The 23254-nt window shown below is 44.0% G+C and overlaps 2 protein-coding genes across 4 annotated transcripts; one reads left to right on the top strand and one right to left on the bottom strand.

Moving 5' to 3' along the window:
* Positions 1 to 6991: 6991 nt before the first annotated feature.
* LOC137784527 (CD5 antigen-like) lies at positions 6992 to 17823 on the bottom strand. Its single transcript, XM_068575284.1, has 13 exons — positions 17753 to 17823; positions 16327 to 16422; positions 14684 to 14965; positions 11983 to 12297; positions 11096 to 11410; positions 10880 to 10945; positions 10562 to 10699; positions 10078 to 10194; positions 9852 to 9965; positions 9556 to 9627; positions 9178 to 9342; positions 8491 to 8604; positions 6992 to 8404 (listed from the first exon to the last, which is right to left on the bottom strand). The coding sequence occupies exons 1-13, from the start codon at positions 17793 to 17795 to the stop codon at positions 8310 to 8312; spliced, it is 1932 nt and encodes a 643-aa protein (XP_068431385.1). The 5' UTR covers positions 17796 to 17823; the 3' UTR covers positions 6992 to 8309.
* LOC137784526 (G1/S-specific cyclin-E2-like) lies at positions 13509 to 23032 on the top strand. 3 transcript variants are annotated; one of them, XM_068575282.1, is made up of 12 exons: positions 13509 to 13529; positions 20386 to 20418; positions 20509 to 20566; positions 20674 to 20724; positions 20981 to 21087; positions 21196 to 21331; positions 21561 to 21707; positions 21858 to 21953; positions 22051 to 22185; positions 22294 to 22405; positions 22604 to 22761; positions 22936 to 23032. In XM_068575282.1, the coding sequence occupies exons 2-12, from the start codon at positions 20405 to 20407 to the stop codon at positions 23005 to 23007; spliced, it is 1086 nt and encodes a 361-aa protein (XP_068431383.1). In that variant the 5' UTR covers positions 13509 to 13529; positions 20386 to 20404; the 3' UTR covers positions 23008 to 23032. The 3 variants fall into 3 exon arrangements, with proteins under 3 accessions (XP_068431383.1, XP_068431381.1, XP_068431382.1); XM_068575280.1 differs by lacking the exon at positions 13509 to 13529 and adding an exon at positions 19118 to 19243; XM_068575281.1 differs by lacking the exon at positions 13509 to 13529 and adding an exon at positions 19258 to 19642.
* The last annotated feature ends 222 nt before the right edge of the window (positions 23033 to 23254 follow it).

Genomic DNA, 23254 nt, shown 5'->3' with positions numbered 1-23254 from the left:
GGGAAAAAGTTAATCTTACTCTAAAAAATATAGTAAAACGTAAGTAAATGTATGTGTAAATGTGAATTTTATTTCAAATATAGCAGTATCATAATTGTATTTTACTTGCTACTCATAAACGTCACTTCTTAAATGTGAGTATGATGCACTCACAAAGTGTTGGTCTTCACCTGGTAAACGACGACAACAGGTGAGTGTTGTTTCAGACGTGGCGCATCGTGGAGCTCCGAGTTGTTTTTCTGATAAAGTGTGTTTGTGTGCGGCTCGGTGAGTCAGAACAAAATGGTCGTCATCGCCTCCCGACCGGATCAGAGCGATCTGGCGGCGGTGACCCCGGCTCCCCTCTTTCACCTTTAGGTGTTGATTGCTTTTAGAGCCTTAAGTCTCGATTGAGGGCTTTTCCCATGGAGATTAGACGATCTGGTTTGAAGCTGTTTCAACAGGTCGCTTGTGAGGGGGGTCAAAGGTCAATTACATAGTAGGGCCCTAATGGTAGCAAATAACGTCAATCACCTTAAACGGACCAGCGGCGAGACTTGTGCCTGACTTTGGGGCTGGAATGTGGAGAATCCAGGGGTTAAGCTGGAGGTATGGAGCGGCTGACCGGACACACACACACACACACACACACACACACACACACACACACACACACACACACACACACACACACACACAGTTCCTGGACTCTAAACTGGCTGAGCTCACTCACCATCACCTCCCATGCCATGCTATCAATCTTGCAGTGACCTCATTCAATTAGAAAAAACAACACGCGTCCTCCAACTGTGATCATGTGATCAAGAGCAACCTGATCACCTCCATGGAAGCAAAGAAACGCCACCAGAGTTTTACTTTTATGAGAAATACAATATTACAACGCCAACAATCAGCTGATTGATAGATTTGTTGTTAAAAAGAAAATTAATCGGAAACTATTTCAATATAGGATACAAGCAATTGAGTTTCCTTCACAGGGTAGCCGGTCTCAGCTTGGAGATAGAGCAAGGAACCTTAGAGATAGAGTAAGGAACCTTAAAGATAGAGTAAGGAACCTTAGAGATAGGGTAAGGAACCTTAGAAATAGCGTAAGGAGCCTTAGAGACAGGCTAAGGAGCCTTAGCGATAGAGTAAGGAGCCTTAGAGACAGGGTAAGGAACCTTAGAGATAGGGTAAGGAGCCTTAGAGATAGAGTAAAGAACCTTAAAGATAGGGTAAGGAACCTTAGAGATAGGGTAAGGAGCAGGTAAGGAACCTTAGAGATAGCGTAAGGAACCTTAGAGATAGAGTAAGGAACCTTAGAGATAGGGTAAGGAACCTTAGAGACAGGGTAAGGAACCTTAGAGATAGGGTAAGGAACCTTAGAGACAGGGTAAGGAACCTTAGAGATAGAGTAAGGAACCTTAGAGACAGGGTAAGGAACCTTAGAGATAGAGTAAGGAGCCTTAGAGACAGGGTAAGGAACCTTAGAGACAGGGTAAGGAACCTTAGAGATAGGGTAAGGAACCTTAGAGATAGGGTAAGGAACCTTAGAGACAGGGTAAGGAACCTTAGAGACAGGGTAAGGAACCTTAGAGACAGGGTAAGGAACCTTAGAGATAGGGTAAGGAACCTTAGAGACAGGGTAAGGAACCTTAGAGATAGGGTAAGGAACCTTAGAGACAGGGTAAGGAACCTTGGAGATCGAGTAAGGAACCTTAGAGATAGGGTAAGGAACCTTAGAGATAAGGTAAGGAGCCTTAGAGACAGGGTAAGGAGCCTTAGAGATAGGGTAAGGAGCCTTAGAGATAGAGTAAGGAACCTTAGAGATAGGGTAAGGAGCCTTACAGACAGGGTAAGGAACCTTAGAGACAGGGTAAGGAACCTTAGAGATAGAGTAAGGAGCCTTAGAGACAGGGTAAGGAACCTTAGAGACAGGGTAAGGAACCTTAGAGATAGGGTAAGGAACCTTAGAGATAGGGTAAGGAACCTTAGAGACAGGGTAAGGAACCTTAGAGACAGGGTAAGGAACCTTAGAGACAGGGTAAGGAACCTTAGAGATAGGGTAAGGAACCTTAGAGACAGGGTAAGGAACCTTAGAGATAGGGTAAGGAACCTTAGAGACAGGGTAAGGAACCTTGGAGATCGAGTAAGGAACCTTAGAGATAGGGTAAGGAACCTTAGAGATAAGGTAAGGAGCCTTAGAGACAGGGTAAGGAGCCTTAGAGATAGGGTAAGGAGCCTTAGAGATAGAGTAAGGAACCTTAGAGATAGGGTAAGGAGCCTTACAGACAGGGTAAGGAGCCTTAGAGACAGGGTAAGGAACCTTAAAGATAGGGTAAGGAACCTTAGAGATAGGGTAAGGAACCTTAGAGATAGGGTAAGGAACCTTAGAGATAGGGTAAGGAACCTTAGAGATAGAGTAAGGAGCCTTAGAGACAGGGTAAGGAGCCTTAGAGATAGAGTAAGGAGCCTTAGAGATAGGGTAAGGAACCTTGGAGACAGGGTAAGGAACCTTAGAGACAGGGTAAGGTGCCTTAGAGACAGGGTAAGGAACCTTAGAGACAGGGTAAGGAACCTTAGAGATAGGGTAAGGAACCTTAGAGACAGGGTAAGGTGCCTTAGATATGTATTGAAATAACACAAAAACGACGGCTGCATTCCACACTGGTGAGCTCTGGGAATCGTGCGCGCTCGCTCGGGGGCCGCGGTTTCTCTGTGGGACGTTTTCATGGAACGGAGCCATTTTTTAATGTGATTATTTACACCTGCGCTCTTTTGAGCCGCGTGTGCTGTGAAACGGCTCCGTCGTGGCGAACGCTCGGCGTTGCAAAACGATGACCTGGCGGTCACGGCCTCTGCTTTTAAAAAAAACCCCAAAAGCCTGCGTTTCATTACCGAATCAAAAATGTTGCGGCCCGGGGGGGCCTGGAAATGAGTTTCTCTTTGGGCCGTGGCTAAATCCTGGATCCCGGCTCAGAAGGCACTTCATTTGTATACAATGTCATCGCAATATTCGATGTTCACTGTACTGGTGCGTACAGTAAACCAGCCTGCAATGTGGCACAGCTCTCAGTGTCCCACACACACACACACACACACACACACACACACACACACACACACACACACTGTGTATCGGCGGGGTTTTGTTGCCATGCCTCCCTTTGGCTTGAAAGCTCTTCCGAAGGGAACGGCACACACAGCAATCAGGCCCGGTTTATGGCAGCCAATCTGCCATTCACTGGAGACCGAAGATTGACGACGCCTGTCCCGGCCGACCCGGCGCTCGGAGCGAGACGCCGCCGTCCGACACGCAGCGCACACTCATAAAGCTCGGTCCATCTGCTCGCGGACAAACAAGGAAATGCGCCCGTACATTCTTAACTCGCTTGAGAGAGAGAGAAAATTGAAGAAGAAACAAAGACGGAGCAGCAGGGCCGCTGGGAGTCGCTGGGAGTCGCTGGGAGTCGCTGGAAACCGCCGCGCGGCCTTTCGCGTCGGCCCCCGTTGACCTTTTGACCCGCTGACCAGACTACTTACACTAACTAGACACAATGCAGGCTCCCATGAATGCCGCGCTGACCGCCGCGGGCTCCCATTGACACTCAAACGGAAGTATTTTTACGGCCTCCAGGCCCCACTGAACAAGTTTAAAGCAGCTTAATTGCAGCATTGACCTGATTGGCAGCTCCGTGAATGTGTCTTGGTGGGGAAGAGGCCGCAGACTCTTAACTGCAGCGAGGTGCTGAGAAGAAGGTTAACGAGCTGAACGCCGCGCCGCCGCGGCCGGCTTTCAAGTTGGGATTCATTTCTTTATACGGACCCGTAAACGAGTCTCCTGAGAAACGTACGGTGGCCCTGAGGTGCAAAACACAAGAGCGAAATAGAAAATACTTTAAAAAACATCATTTTACTTTTCCGTGCCTTAACAATGTGTTGTATCTATATGTTTCTTTATGTAAACTCTGTATCTGTGAAGTGACACGTAGGAGATTCTGAAAGGTTGTGAAGAGAAATATAAAGTGACAATTAAATAATAATATATTTTAAATAAAAAATGAAAAGTTGGGTCAAAGTGACCGTACTTTAAAATGAGTAAATGATATAGAAAATACACGTTAATATCGGTAAAGGTAATCCAGTGTTGGCTCGGTGGCATAATCATATAAAATGAGTCAATATTGAATCAACTATTATCTCAGTGAGTAACAAAATCATCTGATATGAATTTCTTCTGTCTATCATAAACCAAAAATACCTTTTTATTAATTAATAAAATTTTATAAAATGCTGTTGGATTTTCTGATATATATATATATATATATATATATATATATATATATATATTAAGTTTTCTGATTTGTTTGCTTTTTCTAAAAAATGAATATATTTTAATTTTATGTTTTCTAAAATGTTTCACTTTCTATTATATTGATGTGTGTTCAGTGAATTGTTTTTGTGCTTTCCATATTGTTATTAATGATGATGTCACTAATACATCAAACGATTATTCAGTTAATCAGAAAGGTAATCCCCAGATTAATCAACAATGAATTGTGGTGAGTTCAAGCCCTAAAATTAACTTTTGCAGAGACTTTATTGTTATTATTATTACCTTCATTCACGGCTTTATTCCAGAGTTTCAGAGAACATTTCAGTGTCAAACATTGCAAACTTCTACACGACCAAAGCGTGAGATTCAACCGCTGCTCTGGTACAGTAGTAACAGGAAATGAGGTCACGAGGGGGCCTCTCTGGGGACGAGCGCAGCGTGGAGAGCGACGCGCTGACCCGCGGCAAACCCGGACAGGTCCACTGAACTTTAAAGGTGAATTGGATCGGGGCCCCTGCCCGGCCGCTCAGCCACAAACCCTCCTGATGAGGGCTTAGCGGCGGCAGTGAAAGCGACCTAATGAGTGAGGAGTAATCAACACTATTACTGAGCCTCGCCGGCGCTCCCGACCTTCAGCCCAGCGGGCCGCGACGTCGGTCACAGCCGGATCACTGGGAGAGCCACTAATCAGGAGAAAGAGGGATATAACAGTGAATTTAATGGCAGGAGAATGAATCGCTGCCATTTCTAGGCCGAAGGGAGAGAAGAAGGAAAAGAAAGCTTTGATTAATAAGCTGGAGTGGATTTTTTTTTCTTCTCTTAAACCATCTGGGGCTCTAAACTAATGACCTCACTGCGGTTTACTGGCTGCAGTCCATCCTGCAACGTGTCCCTGGCAATGGAAGAGCAGCGCCAACACACAAAAGGCCGAGTCAGGAGCAAAACAAACACGGTGGAGCGAGACCGCTCATGCAGCGAGATATGAAGCTTTACATCACAAGATGAACGGCGGGCTTCGACCCAAATAACAATAACAACAAAACGACCTCTTGATATTTGAGGTCAATTCTTCAGAAGCTGCAGGAATCAGGAAGAGAAGTTGGCAAACCCCACAGCGCTGACGTACCCACGGTTCAAGGTGATATATGATGAACTTGTTAGCAAGCGGCAGTTTATGAATACATGCAGCGGTCACAGGGAGACATAATCATTCATGTGGAGCTGTGTTTATGTCCACGGGACGAACATAAATGAAATATTCTCTCGAGGTAAAACGCAAAAGTGAATTATTACAGAAAAAGAAACGTCGATAGGAACTTTAAAGGGGCAACTTCAAGCAGTGCGATGGCTCAGTCTGCTTAAAGAGCAAGTAAAAGACATCTAAACGACGCCTTTCTCCAGAAATCCTGACCCGGCGGCTGAAGACGATGCACAGACCTCGTTGTGAACTCGTGTTGGAGCCGTGGCTCACGACAAGGAGCTAAAACACACAGTGTAACACGTGCCCACCCGTTTCCTGTGCTAAAAGAGGCTTCAAAAACTTTTTCCATTGTTGCATTTGTTTTTATTTCGTATCCCAAAAAGAGTCTGACCGCTCACAGTGTGCGCAGGCCGGTACTGTCGTCTCCGGGCCTCCGGCACCAAACAGAGTTCAGAAGTTCAAGGATCTGTGGCCGGGACACTTTAAGCAACTTACGGACTTATGGAGCCGTAATCCGTTGTGTGTAACTGATTTAATGAACAAAGTAAAAACAGAGGGTTGATCTTCTAATCCCTCAAATACTACAAGCTACTTGAAATACTGGCGCGCTACATTTTCTTCCCCCTTGATGTTAATCGGGCCTGTAAATCCCCAGATTTTAAGATTCTGATTTATCGATCCCTCGGAGCAGAATAAAACAAAAGCAAACTGTCGGAGGAGGAGGATCTGTAATAAATCAGGCTGCATAGTTTGAGATGGAAGCTCTGTTAAGTGGTGTGTGGGTTGGTGTGTGTGTCTGTGTCTGTGTGTGTGTGTGTGTGTGTGAGAGAGTGTTGGATTCTCCAGCATGTGAAAGAGATTGAGTTTCATAAGGAGAGCTGGTGGTTTAATTCGCCTGTTTATCTGGACACAGAGCTCTGGACTACATTTGAGTGCAATATACGATTCTCTCAGACACGTTTTTATCTCTGCCGACTTCCCCCCCCCCCCCCCCCTCCCTCCACACACACACACACACACACACACACACACACACCCCGACACACACTCGTCCTCATGTGCCAAATACCTTCCAGTCAGAAAACACCCCATTCTGCTGGGTTATCAGTCGAATGCATCATCCCTCCCTGAAGCTAATCCCTGCTCATCTGTGCCGCTACCCCCCCCCCCTCCCACCCCACCTCCTCTAGTAAAAGTTTCACAGGTGCTTTTGAGGGCCGTTTGTCATTATGTGCTTCGACAAAACAAGACATCACTGTGATTGGAGGCATCACTTTGGATCAGGGGGAAGCGTTGACGCTCAGCAGCTGCTGCTGCAGGCGGAACGGACCCAGCAGAGCGATGCCAGGCCTGGTTTCAAACCGCACCGACGGTTTGAGTCCCCCTTCAGGAACCTTTTTCACTGAGCGACGCGTCGACCCCACACTTAGCTTAATGTGCATTGGAATAAAAAGTCTTACAGACTGGGTGACATTTATTTGGCAAACAGTTGACGGCACAACAAGTTTGTTTGTGTTTGTAGTTTCTATAAAAGTGCTTTACAGTCAGACACTTAGTTACTCACACGACCATGCTGCCACCTGGTGGTGGGACTCAGTAGTTTGAGCACACTTTCACCAGGATGTGTTGCAAAGATTATTTAAACACACGTCACGGCCAAAAGTATAAGGACATGTATGTTTGAGTCATTTGTGCAAACAGTGGTATTATTTACACAGTGAGCAGAATAAAGAAGACGTTCTCTGGAGGTCGATGAAGACGAAGGTTTTCAGGATGAATAATAAATGCAAGCCAGCAAACTGCAAACGTATATTTTCACTGTCTTGTGCTCAACTCCTGTACGTGTGTGTGTGTCTGTTCCTGTCGGTGTGAGCGGTTGTTTGCACAAGCATTTTAATTCAAAGCACATTGAGTTGAGGTGAAGTGTGCAAATACTGCGATCGAACACATTAAACACAATAGTTAAATATTATATTACATTTCATTTAGCGATGCTTTTATAAAAGAAAAAAAAAGCATGTTGCAGTTTAACTTCTCAGGTTGAGTTCCTACCTTCCAGGTAGTCATTGCTCCATCACAGTGAACATTTTGTTGAGTTTAAATTGACTTTTTTGTTCAATTATATTTGCATGACAATGCGTCTGAAAGCAGGACCCGTTTTGTTTTTTAAGCGCGCTTACAGGACGCTTACAGGACGCTTACAGGACGCTTACAGGACGTTTCAGAGTGCGCTCGAGCGCTTTTCAACGCAAACCACACGTCATCCTTTTCAACAACATGAACTTGCTCGTCATTTATTTCTCTGGGGTTAAACGTAGGACATGAAGGCCTTTCAAAGCCAACTGTCAGATGTCAGAGCATCATTAAGTGCACCATTTAAGTTTCTGCTCGTGACAAGCACCATGTTTTTGTGAAACCTGCGGCGGGTCAATCACACGTTGAGTCTCAAGTAAGTCCAACTTATTAATGCGGATTACAGGAAACGGCAGGTCAAAGGTCAGCCATGATATCTGGGTCAAAATTGGTCTAAATTTAGTTGAAAAGAACATTTTTAGATGCCGCGTTGAACTCCGTTATCACCAGCAGTTAAATGTTGACTGCTCCACACAATAAAGTGTACTCAACCACAATTGAACCCATTTCTAACCTAAATGCACATTATTATTCTCGCCTGCACACCAGTAAAAGGATGCTCATTGGGTTTCCTCCCTCCCAACCGGTGCTCGTCTCACAGTGCACGCTTCCTTTCTGTGCCGTCTTCAGCTCTCCAGTAACTCGAGGCCCGCCCTCGGGTCACTGGGGGATGTCGACGTCGTCGTACTCGTCCTCGGACGAAGACTCTTGGTCGGGGCTCACGGGGGAGTAGACGGGGCCGTCATCCTCGTCATCTGATGACCGGACAGCGACAGAGATCAGCGAACGTTACAGGTCTCGATTCTCGCACAAGCGTTAATATCCACCTGGCATCGTTTACCTGAACTCTGCAGGTTCATCGTTTGGTTGGGTTGATCTTCGCTGGAGACGAGCTGTGAGGGGTCACAGGCGGCGGCGTTGGCGTTGGCGACAGAAGACGGGGCCGGTCCTGCGTCTGTCGTGAGAGCAGAGTGTGTTCTGTCTCATGACATTCATCTTGTGAAAGCCTTTGAGGCAGTTTCAGGTTGGCTTTCATATGCGCACAACTGTTAGTCACGGGGCTGTTTTTCTTGACTCACACCCACAGAAAAGATGAATCTTATTTTTGCAAAGCTAAATTACTATCAATAAAAGAGAGTTGAGACGACTTATCTCATGTCATGTATGGCAAATTTGAAGCAGCAGTTAGCAGCCTGTTAGCTTAGCGTAGCATGCGGCGTAGCTTATAGTAAAACACATGTAAAGAGCTGGCCAGAGTTAACAAAACACACCTGCTGGCTGTCGCTTTATATTCAGCGTACAGACACGAGAGTGGTATTGATCTCCTCACCATTCATTTAATATTATAACATAAACAGCTGCCAACACACACACATTGGAAGTGGAAGTGTGAGATTAATGGCATAATAATAATGACATAAATCTGGCCACTAACTGTCTTCAAGTCAAGAGTTTCATGTTCATACGATGATGTCAGCATGTAGCATCCAGTTCTGTGCTTATAGTTTTTTATGGTAACTCAGCTGACCTGCGGTGACCTGGACGTAGCCGTTGTTAGAGTCGTAGCATTCCCCGGAGGAGGTGCTGGAGGTATCGAAGGAGTCCACCGAGATCTTTGACACTGCGGTATATTGAGCCTCAGCGGGGTTGTATCCTGTAAAGACTCCCATCACTTCCTCTGTGGGTTCAGGAGCTGGTACATAGAAATGTGTATTCAACATTAATGATGATAACTAAAAAAATTAAATAAACTCTCGCTTTATAGTTTTAAAAAAAATTCCTGATGTTTGTTGCTAGAAAATGTGATGGATGGATGGATGGATGGATAGATAGATAGATAGATAGATAGATAGATAGATAGATAGATAGATAGATAGATAGTCTGTGCAGACTGGCAGTGACTCACGGTGCTCACAGAGGCTGTAGAGCCCTGAAGGCCTCGTCAAAGGGTTCACGTCCGCTCTGTACCTCTGGGAGTCTGGATACCAAACGATGCACATGTTTTAATCACAAGCCGTCCTGCAACCATGCAGTGCAAACAGCAAACACTGATCTGCACACCCACACACACACACACACACACACACACACGCAACCTCAACCGCTAAAGTGCAGCAACACCGCGAGAGAACATCTCACTAGAGACAAGGACATGAGAAACACACAGGAATGAATAAAGAATTAAAAAAGAAAGTAGCTCACTGCGAAAGGTTGACAAAGGGCCGGGCGGCTCATCGCCGGGCTCATAGTCTGTGTCTACTGACGCGCTGTCAGCGCTACTGAGCTGCGTCCAGAAGTGACGGCTGTTGGAGGGGACTTTTTGAGACAAAACGCAAGAAAAATTAAACAACTTGGTGAAACGACTTCATTCTTTGTGGACACCTTCCCACTACAATGATCATATTCTTGGGAATGTCTGCCCACTGACCTTCTGTCTGCGGCGGTTGGGGCGTGACCTTGACGAGGTCGACGGCGCCTCGGTAGCTGTTTTGATGACGCTCGGAGGTCGGACGTTGGCCGGAGCGAGACTGCTGGAGCAGGAACGCTGTGGACACAGTTCACCGAGGATGAAGATGAGTATCAGCTTCTCACACTGAAGAGATGGGTTCAAATGAGAGGTGCTGCGTATATGGCGTGTTGCTGTTTGTCTTTGACATTTTAGATCCTCTAAGACCTTTTTAAATCCATAAAAATACTCTTCTTTGAAATCATAAATGTCTGTAGCATTAGAAAGTAGACTACAGAAAAGTTGCGCAATCTCTTTTTAATGCAGAGAACAAGGTGTCTGGAAACTGAGGCCACATAATAATCAAAACCAGTATCTGATTTCCCTGATGTAGTTCACAGCTTATCCTTAATCTGGATTCTAGGAGCAGTTGTAGATCCCGTGTGGAGGAACCAGGAGAACCAACCGTGCCGTCTTCTGTAATGGCAGCAGAGCACCGAGTTGGTGATGAGAACCACGAGAAGGAGGAGAGCCAGAGCGATGGCGCCGATGAGCTCAGGAGTCGGGAAGAGGACGCCTTTAGAATCGACGGCCGAGGTGGATCCTTTTGGCATGAACACAAAGAAAAAGAAGAAAAATATGCATCCTTCTTGTTCTTTGTGGTAGTTTATTTATGGTTGGTTATGATAAGGGTTTGTCAGAACTTATTGTGTTGTCCTCTTAGATACGTGAAAGTATATTTAAATGTATTAACACTGTCTGTATTGAATAAGAAAATATTTACCAGTCGTCGAACTAGTCACTACAGTTGCACTGGTGGGCGTGGCTTCTGCAGGAAACCCGAGAGAACCTGCAGGACAACAGTGTTATATTTTAAGTGTAACACAATCTTAAAATATAACATTTAACACCTTATACCGAGCCAATTCTACAAAACCTGTATTCTTGTTGCTGTTGGGGGGGAAGAACTTCCTTCAAGGACAAACATGAAGTCACTCACCGTTGCAGATGACCCCGGACGCCTTTGAGGACTCGCACAGGTGCGTTTGGTTGACGAACTCGGCGCACTGCCACAGAGTCTGCGCGTCCCGGTCGCACATATAGAACCACAGCGCCCCGTCGTTGAGGGCGAGAGGCGGGGAAAACCGGGTGAAATTCTGCGGCTGGGCGCCGCAGCGCAGCATGGAGCACACCATGGAGGCCACGGCCCTGTTCCAGCAGTTATCACACACGGTGCCCCAGCTGCCGTTGCGGTGAACCTCCACCTTACCAGAGCAACGGTCCAGACCTCCGGTCAGTCTCACTGCTCTCATCTCTGCAGAGAGACACAGAAGCTGTTAGAGGAAGAGAAACATTTAGGACTTTGTCATTGGGGACGCTGAGGTCATGATTTTAGCAACGTGAACCTCCACGAGTTGGGTATGCGTCTGTCCGTCCAATGCTTTGTTCCAGACTGGAATAATTAAATAGCTTGCCATAAAACTTTGCAGAGATGTTCATGTTCCCCAGAGGATGACCCCTCCCACGCCTCCCGCCCCCCCTCACCTCTCTTCCTCTCCAATTTTCAATGAACAACTATGGATGGATTGACCATGGAAGGATTATCCTCTTTGCTGAGCCCTTAACGTTTCATCTATTTCAGCAATTAGCATCATTATTAGCAAAATACACCATATTATATACAGTATACTTGACATTATATCATACAATTTAAATACTTTGGGTATCATATACCCGGAGTGCTAATTCCCATGCATGTATTTTTTTAATAAGTCTAAACCAAAGAATGTCATAGAAAGACAAGTTCCCTCTTTATGTTCACTTACAAGCTGGTAACTTTCTCAATTGATTTTTCTGGAGCCTATAGTAGGATTCATTTAACTGGACCTGAGCATACGACCCCAGCGTCCTCCTTGTGTCCGCAGTCGGGCTCGTCCCGTGCGGCCGGACAGGCCCACAGGTTCTCCTCCCTGCCGGTGCAGTTCAGCTCGTCCAGGTGGACCGGTCCCTTTCCCGGGCGGAAGGAGCCGCCCTGGCCCGTCACACTGAGGGCGTAGCCGCAGCCGAGCTGGGCGCACACCACGCCGGCGTCCCGCAGGTCCCACTGGTCGTCGCACACGGTGCCCCACCTTCCGGCCCTCCACAGCTCCACACGGCCGGCGCAGCGGTCTGGCCCTCCGGCCAGCCGCACCGCCTGGTGGCCTGAGGGGGACAAGATCATGCCGCCATGATGAAAGGCTGAGGTGGCTGCAGTAGTGCAGATTTAACTGCAGTTGTTGACAGTGAAGAGAAATAAGAGTTTTAATCATGTTCCATTACGGGGTTAAAAGTACATAAGAACAAAGGACAAAAGTTAATTATGCTCATAAACGTTCATCATGATTCTGCAAATTTATACTTCTGCAAAGTTTATATGTTTGATAAGTTTATACGCCTGCAAAGCTTATACTTCTGCAATTTGCTAAGCGCAGCGCTAAGGTGTTAGACACTGTTACTTGAAGGTGGACACATTTCAGGAACTTGAGATGTACAATGAGTTTTTCAGACCAACATGCAGTGAAGGATGAGTTCCTGTTTCTGCTTTCATATGCTTAGAGAAAACTAGCACGTAGAAGGGCCTCACACAGGCCGGAGATACCACCTATGCTCTACAGACACATATATTACCTTGATATGAAACACTCTAAGAGAAGGAGTGAGTCTCATGAGCCAAATACATGTTCCCAATAATATGTATTAGAAAAGACAAGTATGCACAAAGAAGGAAGAAGGAAGGGTCATTGGAGTCAGATAAATACGCCCTGCTCTCAACGATCAGGGCTCTCTCTTCCTGAGGGGTGCTGACTGTGAGGTGACAGACAGACAGGGGAGATGAGTCCAAGGCCTTGTAGGTATGAATTTCATGTATGCTTTTGCTTAATAAACAATCATTGACTGTACTATAACCTGTTCTGTCAATTCTTGAACACCAAAGAAATGTCCTGTCAAGGCCCATTTCTCTTCAACAGTGATGGCCCAGCGCTGTGCAGTATTACTAGTTAGTGGGGTACTTGGCCGAAAACACATTTTACAGACGGTACATCACTGCTAAAAAAAAAAAAGGTTGAGAACCACTGGTCTAGTGCAATGGTTTACACTCAATTAGCTGCATTTAAATTAAAAACTCAAAAGTGCATTTAAAAAAATTAATATTTTGGATAGATTTTTTCCTCTTCACGTTGTTTCTTTTTTTATTGAAATTCAAAAATCTAACGCAATACCTCAAATAGTTCGGTCACGTTAGTAGTGCCATGTTTTGATTGTTTAGTAAGTGTTTTAGTGCTGAAACGGGAGGCAGCTAACTGCGGCTAGCATAATTAGCAACAGATGCTACTCACGCGCTCGCAGTTTCGCGCCAGTGTCGTCAGTCTCGTGACAGCTATCAACACTACTGGGTAAGGCTGCGTGTATGTCCGGGTTGTGTGTTTCACATGTCGTGTTATATTTGTGTTTAAAAACAGAGAAGTGTTAGCCAAAGAGAGACGTCAAGATCGATAATAGATGTTTTACTTAGTAGGTCATACTATGGGGTACATGAGATTAAAATAAAGAAAACAATATTTAAAATTAGCATCCATACAAAATCCTTTCAAAATAGTTATTTAACATATGTGTAGGTTCATAAACTGAGTTGTATATCAAGTAGGTTATTTAATGGAATTATCATAAAAACCCAGTCTCCCCCACAGATCACGATGGTTTGACCCAACCTGGCACGCGCTACCTGTCTGTCTATCACTGCCGCCGTGAAACTCGAATTTTAATTAAAAACCCCAAACTCTAAAAAAAATAAAAAATAAAAAAAAGAAGAAAAAAAATTAAAAATTAAAAAAAAGAAGTTCCCCGTTGAACGTTGTTTCTTTTTTTAAATTAAAAATTCCAACGCAATGCCTCAAATAGTGCAGGGTCCACCTGTTTGGTTCTGTCATGGTCGTACTGGACCACGGATGGGCAAACTACGACTGTATACGGCCCGTTGGGCGTTTTAATCCGGCTCGCCGAGTATTATAATTATTATATATTATTAAATTATTAATATATATGTAACTGAGGGTTTTGTCAGGACGCCTGTGTAGTAATAAGAAAACGATACTCGTTCGTTAAGCAAGTCGGCAACTTCTTTATTATCGTCCTTTTAATTTTATTCACCACCAACATTTCTGCGCACCTCTCTTTCCGTTTTCTCTCCTTCCAAAATAAAAGCCCCGGAAACACAATACAATAGCTTACATATATATATATATATATATATATATATATATATATATATATATATATATATATATATATATATATATATATATATTATTTTTTATTTAAAAAAGTAATAGTAGATAGCCTCACTCCAGATTGCGCAATCACTCACAATCACTAACAATTTCCAATATGATGGTTATTTTACGTCTTAATTACCTATTCCCTCCTATTCGCTCCTATTCTCCCATCGTATCCTATTGGCATCCAACTGGTTTGTAAATCTGACTTGTTGAGTCAGTGTCTCCCGAACCCTCACTGCACGTCACTGTATTATATATAAATATGAACTCACCACAAATTGCTTCATTAATCACAGTGCAGTTCCCTCCCACACTCTGCGAACAGTTGTGCAAACGACCATCTCGGTACGAGCAGTCGTGGAAGCAGGTGGCGTTGGGAGGCGAGCTGGTTCTGTTCACGTGATAGACGCTGCCGCAGGCCAGACCCTGACACATCTGTTCCACCAGCACATCTACAGAGTCCGCTGGCAATGCCACCACATCACCGCTCCTGTTCCCACGCATCCTCAGCGTCAAGCGGCATTTACCAGCGAGGCTGTGAACGTACGGGTCGCCTGAGGACAGAAGCAGAAATGACTTATGTGGTGGTCAGCCCAGTAAAACCCCAAATCAATTCTTCTTCTCTGGTACATGTCTCTTAACTTTCAGACCTACTTCCCCTATCTGTCTTTTACAGAAGTACATATGTAATGATGTGTCACAAACATATAGTTTTGTTTCTTTAAGAGCACTGTTTATAGGAAACCTTACTCAAAAAGGAAGAAATAGGGCATTTGTTTGAGACTACTTTCATTACCAAATTAACACACGTTTGGGTCTCCTGAAAACTCCAGAACCAGGACGTTGCATGCAGGATGGGTGTCGTTAGGCCGCCCGACACGCCACATCAAACGCATCGAGCCACGCGCACTGATCAAGGTGTTACTCGTTTGAAGAGCAACCACTTGACCAAATGTCAATTATTATGTGTTCATGCACGAGGATCGGAGCAGTGTGAGTGAAATGAGACCACATCCTGAGCCCACCACCATCTGAAGCTCAACGTTCGAGAGTTTCTGATCTAGTCTGTGTAACACTGGAAGTTATTTGTTTGTGGGGAGAAATAATACAGGTTTAAGACTTTCTAAAGAAGTAAAAAAGAAAGAAATAAGTATTTCCTTGCCAACTAATACTGTTGCCAGGGTTTGTGAATATAAAATAATCCTATGCTCAAGGAAGCAGGGTATTTTTTTATCCATGTCAAATGTATTATGTTGCTATGTTAATTGCTGGGAGATAAATAGAAACATTTCTCCCATTTCCTTTTACTGACAGTAAAGAAACATCTAAATTTACTATTAACTCTCAACACTTTGAAAATGTAATATTGTTTTTGTGCTTGAGGGAAATTCTTGTATATTTTTGGTCCATTCACATAATGGTGTCAGCTATACAATAGCTATACAGCTATACAATATGAGTATGCCCCATGGCTAACAGCGCTAACAAGGTCTTAGTGCTGGAAGAGCTAACAGACAACTCAAATTACCACACACACACACATGTTTTTGGCACAAAACTTGCAGCAAAGGTCGCCAGCAGAGCAAACAAGAGGCGTCTGCGGGGGAGAGAAACGGCTTCGCTATCTCCGAGTTTGATTTGCACCTGCAGAATTCAACAGAGATGATGCGTTTTCACCAGCAGGTTCAGCCCACATCCTGTGACAATAGGATCAAGAATATTCACACGTTCTCTGCACTAAGTGTTGATTCTAGTTCTGGACCCCCAAAAACAAAGTAGTACGAACAATGATGTTCTACCTGTGTGTTTGTTTAAGTGTGTGTGTGAGAGAGAGAAAAAGAGAGACAGAGAGGGAGCAAGAGAACAAATGTCATCCTAAATTATAATTTACACTGCAGGAATAAATGTAGCTTACGGTTGAATTCCTCTTGTTTTTCCCTTGTTGTGTTTTTTCCCTGTGTTGTCACCTGGACGTCAGTAGGCTCTGTTTGAGTGCATGAGTTGAGAAAAGCTGAAATGAAGATGAAAAAGTCTCATTAACGTTCTCAGTCGGTGTCACTCAGAGCATCAAGCCGGTGCTACGCGTGTGTGTCTACAGGACTGTGGATGAAGAGCCACGTGAACACATGATAGAATGAATGTGTGAAATGTGGTCAGAGGTCCGAGACCAGAAGACCAACACGTTTTCTGCGGTGTGTATGTGTGTGTTTGTGTGTGTGTGTGTGTGTGTGTGTGTGAACTTCACCATTCATCTTCTTCTTCTGTCATCAACACATAACTTTATGTTTTCCACTTTACATGGGACTAAATCTGAAGCACCGATAGGTTCAAATGATTCAAACGTTTATTTGTCACACACGTGCTACTGTAACACCACACTCACTTCTCCATTGCCTCTATCCAGAATGCACATCTGGAAACCCCTGTAACCGATTAGATCACTTAGAAATCTGAGGAATAAAATACTAGAAATAAGAGGTTTGCTCTCCGTTGTGCATGATACTGTGTACTGGTGCTTCATACTTAGCACACCAGTTGGCACGTGGATATAACTATTTGTTTGGGGTTTTGTATGTTGCGTATTAAAAATTAAAATTGTTTATAACTTTTGAATCAAGTGTTTTCCAACATATAATATTTTAATTTTGTTCCTCTGTTTTTGTGTGTAGAGTTTCAACAAAGAAGGCCTTAGTTACAGAAATTGTGCGTGAGCAATTTCCAGAAAGACTGTTAAAAATGAGGATTTGACCAATTATGTGTGTATATATATATATATATATATATATATATATATATATATATAAATATATGTCTTCATCCTTTTTTTATAACCTTGAATGTCCATGCAATCTTTTATTCTACTTCAAAACATTTTATAAGGCTTTTGTAGAGCTACATCAAATAAACCGTACCGTCCAATCCTACAACAAATAAATAATACAATTATAGTTGACCAAATATATATACAGAAGCTCCTGGTTTTCTTCTGAAATACACTGAATACAGTAAAGCTAATTTCACAATACTTTTGTCAGTTTTCTTGTCCGTGTAGTTTGTAGTGTTTCATTGTCAACGTTAAATGTATCGTATAACTTTTCTCTTGATACACATCAGCAAAAAAAACTACGTTTTTAATAAAGAGACAATAGGAGCTTCTACGAACAATACTTTTTAGTTTCAGAAAAATTCCAGTTTGAAATGTAAGTGCAGTTTACTCGCTGCTGATGTTAACACGATGTATGTAGTTTAGTTTTGGTTTAGTTTCGCCTCAGAGCAGAACGAACAGTTTGTGAATCATTTGTACATATCAAGTTTATAAATGATAAAAGTGAACACAATACCTTGACACAGACAGCTCAGCAAGACAATTAAAAGCAGCTTCATGTTGCAGACAGAGAGGAGGAACCGCTTCTCTTGTCTCTTTTCTGCTGAGCCTGTTGGCTGTAAGTGTGGCTTCCCCTCTTGTTCCCTCTGTATTTCAAAGACAGAACTTCCCATGTACCGCAATGCTTCATGACAGGAAGTGAAGTCTGTGGCTTTGTCCCTGATACATTATCAGGACTCAACCACCTTCATGATGCTGAGGCCCGTTACATCCGAAGCACACTGTGCTAATAATTTATCTTTTAACTGAAAGTCTAAAAGATAAATTCATTCTAGTCAAAACCCATTCAGGCCGTTGCGTCCGTGCAGACGCTGCTGCAGGATTTCCAGATAGTCGTCTGAAAACTGACAGAGTTTTGCCGGCTCTGGTTTGGCCTTCTTTGGCACTTGTCCCTCCATGTTTTCAGCAGCATTGCTGCTACGCTTTAACCACGGCTGCATTGTTTGAGATTTACGTCGGCAGAGACAGACAGACGGGTAATGACAGGTAGTGTGTTTCGAGGTTGGGTCAAACCATCCTGATATGGGGGAGACTCCGGGTTTTAATTCAATTAAACAATCTACTTAATATAAAACTCAGTTTATGAACCTACACATAGGTTTTAATTAATATTTATGAAATAACTATTTTCTTCTATTTTTTTAATTTATATTTAATTAGTCTTCAAAATCTCACATACATATGTTTCAATTTTTCAGATTCTATAAATGTGGCAAACAGTATACTTATTTTCTTACTATTCAAGTATAGAAATGTGGAGAAAAAGAATCAAAAGAAAAACAATCTCACGTATCAATAAAGAAACAAAAACAATACTATTGCAACAAAACTATCAATAAAGCAGGGACAAATCATTTTTCATGAAATAAATATTTTCAAAAGATTTTTATATGGATGCTAATTTTATATGTTGGAGTATGACCTACTCAAGCAACTAATACAAAGCAAGACCATACATCTAAGACAAATATATACATAAAAAATCCTCCATAATTTCCCTCCGGATGAATAAAGTTCAATGTTTTGCAAAACTGCATTTCACCAGAGGGAGGGGCGACAAAGCTTCCAGTCAGTGGTTAAGTGTTATTTGACGGGTGCAGAGGATAAAATATGAAGTTTGTGTTGTTACTTTCTTTTGATATTAATTTAAACATGATTCAGTTTTAAAAGCCTTGCAGCCGAGGGGAGCAGCTCTGTTACGACTTCCCGACCTGACAGCTGTGACAGCTGCCTGCTTTGTTTACATCCTGGTCCGAGAGCACGCGCTCAACTCAACTCGCTCTCCTATTGGCTGTGCTGTTCTGTAGCTCCGCCCATCAGAGCCGACCGGAAAACACAATTGACAGAAAGAAAAAGGACGGAGTGAACCAAAGACATTATTCTTTTTATTATAACTTTGTAACACCATTTAAGACTTAATACTACTCAAAAACAAACTTCTGATTCGGTAAGGAGCAGTCGCGTTAAGAAAATAACGAGTTTTCTATTTCGTAGCTGGTTTAGTTAATATTCCGGTTTGAGAACAAACTCAACTCGAAGCTTTAAGAAGGTTGAAACTAAAGCAAAGAGACGATAAAATAAAATAACAGAAACACACTTCACCTCGAGCTACTCGCCTGTAAATGTAACGTCAACCGTTTCTAACCGCCGGTTGACTGGTCTGGGATCGGGAGGTACGTTTGTACACATGCGCAATGTGTCGCGAACGCTTATTTATTGGCGCCAGCGCCAACTGGACATATGTTTAATTTGAGCTCGGAACCGAGGCGGTAAGCTGCCCCAGTAGCGCTCCTAGTAGCGTCAGCTCGTCTCTACAGCTCTCATTACCACACCGCTGTGTGTGCAGGTGTGTAAACCTCACGACTCAAAAAGAAGCGGCAGCAGTGCGTTTGTTATTTTCTCCGATATATGTAAACGTTACGTCGGTTGTTGTCGAGCTTGTGGTCCGTGTTTAGCAAAGCTAGCATCCCGGATAGCTAGCATGTTCCCGGGAGAGTTACACCCGAGTTAGAAACTACGGTTTCACTGCCCCGGGTGTCACTAGTCGTTACTTTGGTAAAGTCGCATGATGATGTAATGCTTCTGAATCCAGACTAAACTAGTTAGCTGTGCATGCGTGTTCAAAGCAACCACAACGGAGGAAATGTTTAAAACCCCGACGTTATAGTCTTGGTCTACGGGGTTAATGTTGAATTCATATCATTTTATTAGCGGGACTTTTACACAAGATGTCCTTCCGGGGCCTTTGTGTCGTTGCAGCGTTAATACGAGCAGCTGGAGCCTTTTTTGGGGGGACTTTTGCTGCGCGTCTCTTTGTGTTGTTCACGGTGGTTTTATCTGGTGAACCCGGCCAGAAACCTTAATGGAGGAGACTTTATAGTCTTGTACTAAATATCCAGCAGCTCGGTTCGTCTCGCTGCAGAGCGAGTTGGGTTTATTTTACGCGCTCATTAATAATGTTGGCGGTATGATGACGTCTAATTCCTGAAACCATGCGTATGGTGCAGCTGGCTGTCCTCCATCTCAAGGCTGGTAATGTTGTCAACAAAACACTCACTTTGCTTCACTAAATTGTTCTTTGTTTTCTAGGCAAGAAGCAGCCACAAACATGTCCAGACGAAGGTAATGAGCCCGATTTTGCTTGCTCTATGAATTATCGTTTGAATGTATTTTGATGTCAAAAATATTGAGTTTAGTTCTGTGTCTTTATAGTGTTCGGCTGCAGAAAGGATCTGAAAATGTTCCAGGCCAGAGGTGCAAAGTGACCAAGGTGAGCTGCTCATTGAAGAGCATACAGCGCCGCTTTGAAAGATCAATATGTAGACAATCATATCTGCTAGACGATCTGACTTAAAAGCTTGTTTTTTCCTTTTCTAGCAAAGCAACAGAAAAAAGGTCCAGCCCCTGTCAAAGCTGCAGTGTGAGAAGGTATGGCCCTCTTTTATTCATTTAAACTCTATTGTCAAGGACGTGCTCTAATGAACAGAATCAAACTTCTACATAAAATATATATCAGTGTGTGTGACTGCTAAACGGAAGGAATTATATAGAGAATAATAAGAGTACAAACAGCCCCTTGGCCCCAAAACGCCAGAGCAGGCCATCCCATTGACCTGCACGGGCCGTCCCCATCCTGCGCTGTCCATCCGTGCGTATGTTGCATTCAGTTTTCTCTCCGTTTCAGAACCAGCTGGTTCCTAAAAGTGTCGCCAAGCCGCCGGTTCCCATCGGGGCGTCTGAGAAGAGAGTCGGAGGCGACCGCGATGCAGCCCCGCCTCTGCCTCATCTTGGGTAATTAACGCTTAGCGGTGTGACTCCGTTATCTGATAGCTTATGTATGTATGTTACTAAAAAAAAATACTTATTTTCATATGACTGATTGGGGCTGTTGCGTTACAGATGGGGATATCCTGCAGACGTGTGGGAGAAGATGGTCGACAGGGAGCAGAATTACAGACACAGCAAGAGCTTCATGCAGAAACACCCCACGATACGACCCCGAATGAGATCAATACTCCTCGACTGGTTAATTGAGGTGCGTCTTCAACTGCATCTCTGATTCATGTCCAAACGCACACACTCACTAAATACCTGTTACACATTCCTCTGTTGCTTTTCTCATCTCTGGGTATTTGTTGATGACGGTACAACTTTGTGTGGCACATTATTAGGGTCGCAATGTGTTAAATGCATAAATATCAATGTACAAAACTAAAAAGCAATTAGCATTTCCCAAATATCTTCGTTGTCGTTGGCTTCACCAGGTGAGCGAGTCCTACACTCTCCACCGGCAGACGTTCTACCTGGCTCAGGACTACTTTGACCGCTTCATGCTGACGCAGGACAACATTGAAAAGAGCATGCTGCAGCTCATCGGGATAACGTGTCTCTTTATAGCAGCAAAGATGGAGGTGAGGGAACGTGATGTCCCTATATGACCCATCAGCCAGTTGAGAAGCTGTATTGAAGGGTGTTTTACAGGCTCATTGATCCTGAGGTATTTTAGTTAAGCAGCAGCGCACACACTTCTAATATGACTGCGTTACTCCGCCTGCTCGCAGGAGGCCTGTCCTCCGAAGCTCTCCCAGATGGCCTACGTGACCGCAGGGACCTACTACCAAGAGGAGATCCTCCAGATGGAGTTAATCATTTTGAAGGTGATGCCAGTACGAGTGTGAGCACTTTTTGTCTCCTTTGATCTTCTGCTTTTTGATGTTGTGCATGATTTCTAATATCTGATTGCTCGTTGTACAGGCGCTGAGGTGGAACCTTTGTCCCGAAACGGCCGTCTCGTGGCTGAAGCTTTACTTCCAGGTGGCGTCGATGAACGCTGGCTCCGACCTGCTGCAGCCGCAGTTTCCACAGGACGCTTACGTGCAAATGACGCGGGTGGGTGTTTAGATCTGATTTCCACAGTCAGGGTTGTGCTGCTGGGCTTCATGACCTCACTGGTGTCCCAGCGTTTCTCTCATCTTTCCCCATGTCCACTCTTTCCAGCTGTTAGACCTGTGTATCCTCGACATAAATGCTCTGGACTTTGAGTACAGGGTGCTGGCGGCCTCCGTCCTGAGCCATTTCATTCAAAGAGAAACGGCTGAGAAAGTTTCAGGTAAGATTATCGCGTTCGAGGAGATGTAGAAATAAATGGGAGTGTTTTGGAGCCAAATAGCGGGAGGAGAATTGAGGCGCCATGATATTTTATTTCTGGCTCTGTGAGAAGTAATCTCTAGGAAAGAGTTCTGTCGTTGCATCTGTAACGTCAGCGCTGGCTGATATCTGTTATTAAAAACATCCTTTCTGCGCTCAGGTCTGCCCGGAGACGCTGTCCAGCTGTGCGTCGACTGGATGGCGCCCTCCGTGGAGGCGGTGAACTTGTTCGGCAAAGCGCCGCTCAAGGAGTTTGTCGGAATGAAGGAAGACGACAGACACAACGTCCAGACGCACACGGACTACATGACCATGCTGGTTGGTATTTGGTTATTTTTCTGCTTGGGGCTCATTAAAGTCGACCAAACAAGTACATGTAGAATTTGTGTATTTTTTTTGGGAGTTAAATCATTTAATGTCTAAGCTGAAGCCCAAAGAAGACTATACCATAATGTGAATCAACACTATATCTCTGGTTTGTCTTTATTTTAGGACGTCAGTCAAAAGGAGAGCAGCCAGTTCCTCACGCCTCCCAACAGCACAGAGAAAAGCTGCACACGCTGAAGCGCAGGAGGACGACTGAGAGCACGGAGGACACAGGAAGTGAAGGTCCAGCGGAGACCGAGTCCTAACTGGGACTAACAGACTGCTTTACTGGAATAGAGTCTGGATGGACTTTTATTTCAAGCCTGCTGATGTGAAGTCTATCACAGATGGCATTACCCAGGATGATATTTAAGACTTTAACATTTTGGCCAAAGTTTCTTTTTTTTTTTTTAAACTTTTGGCAGTGGAGTGCTTTTTTAATTCA

The sequence above is a fragment of the Clinocottus analis genome, unplaced genomic scaffold (assembly GCF_023055335.1).
Source record: "Clinocottus analis isolate CAN_PGR_092001 unplaced genomic scaffold, fCliAna1.0.p SCAF_14, whole genome shotgun sequence".
Lineage (NCBI taxonomy): Eukaryota > Metazoa > Chordata > Actinopteri > Perciformes > Cottidae > Clinocottus > Clinocottus analis.
Note: the sequence above shows the minus strand (reverse complement) of the source record. Positions and strands in the feature narration are given on the sequence as shown.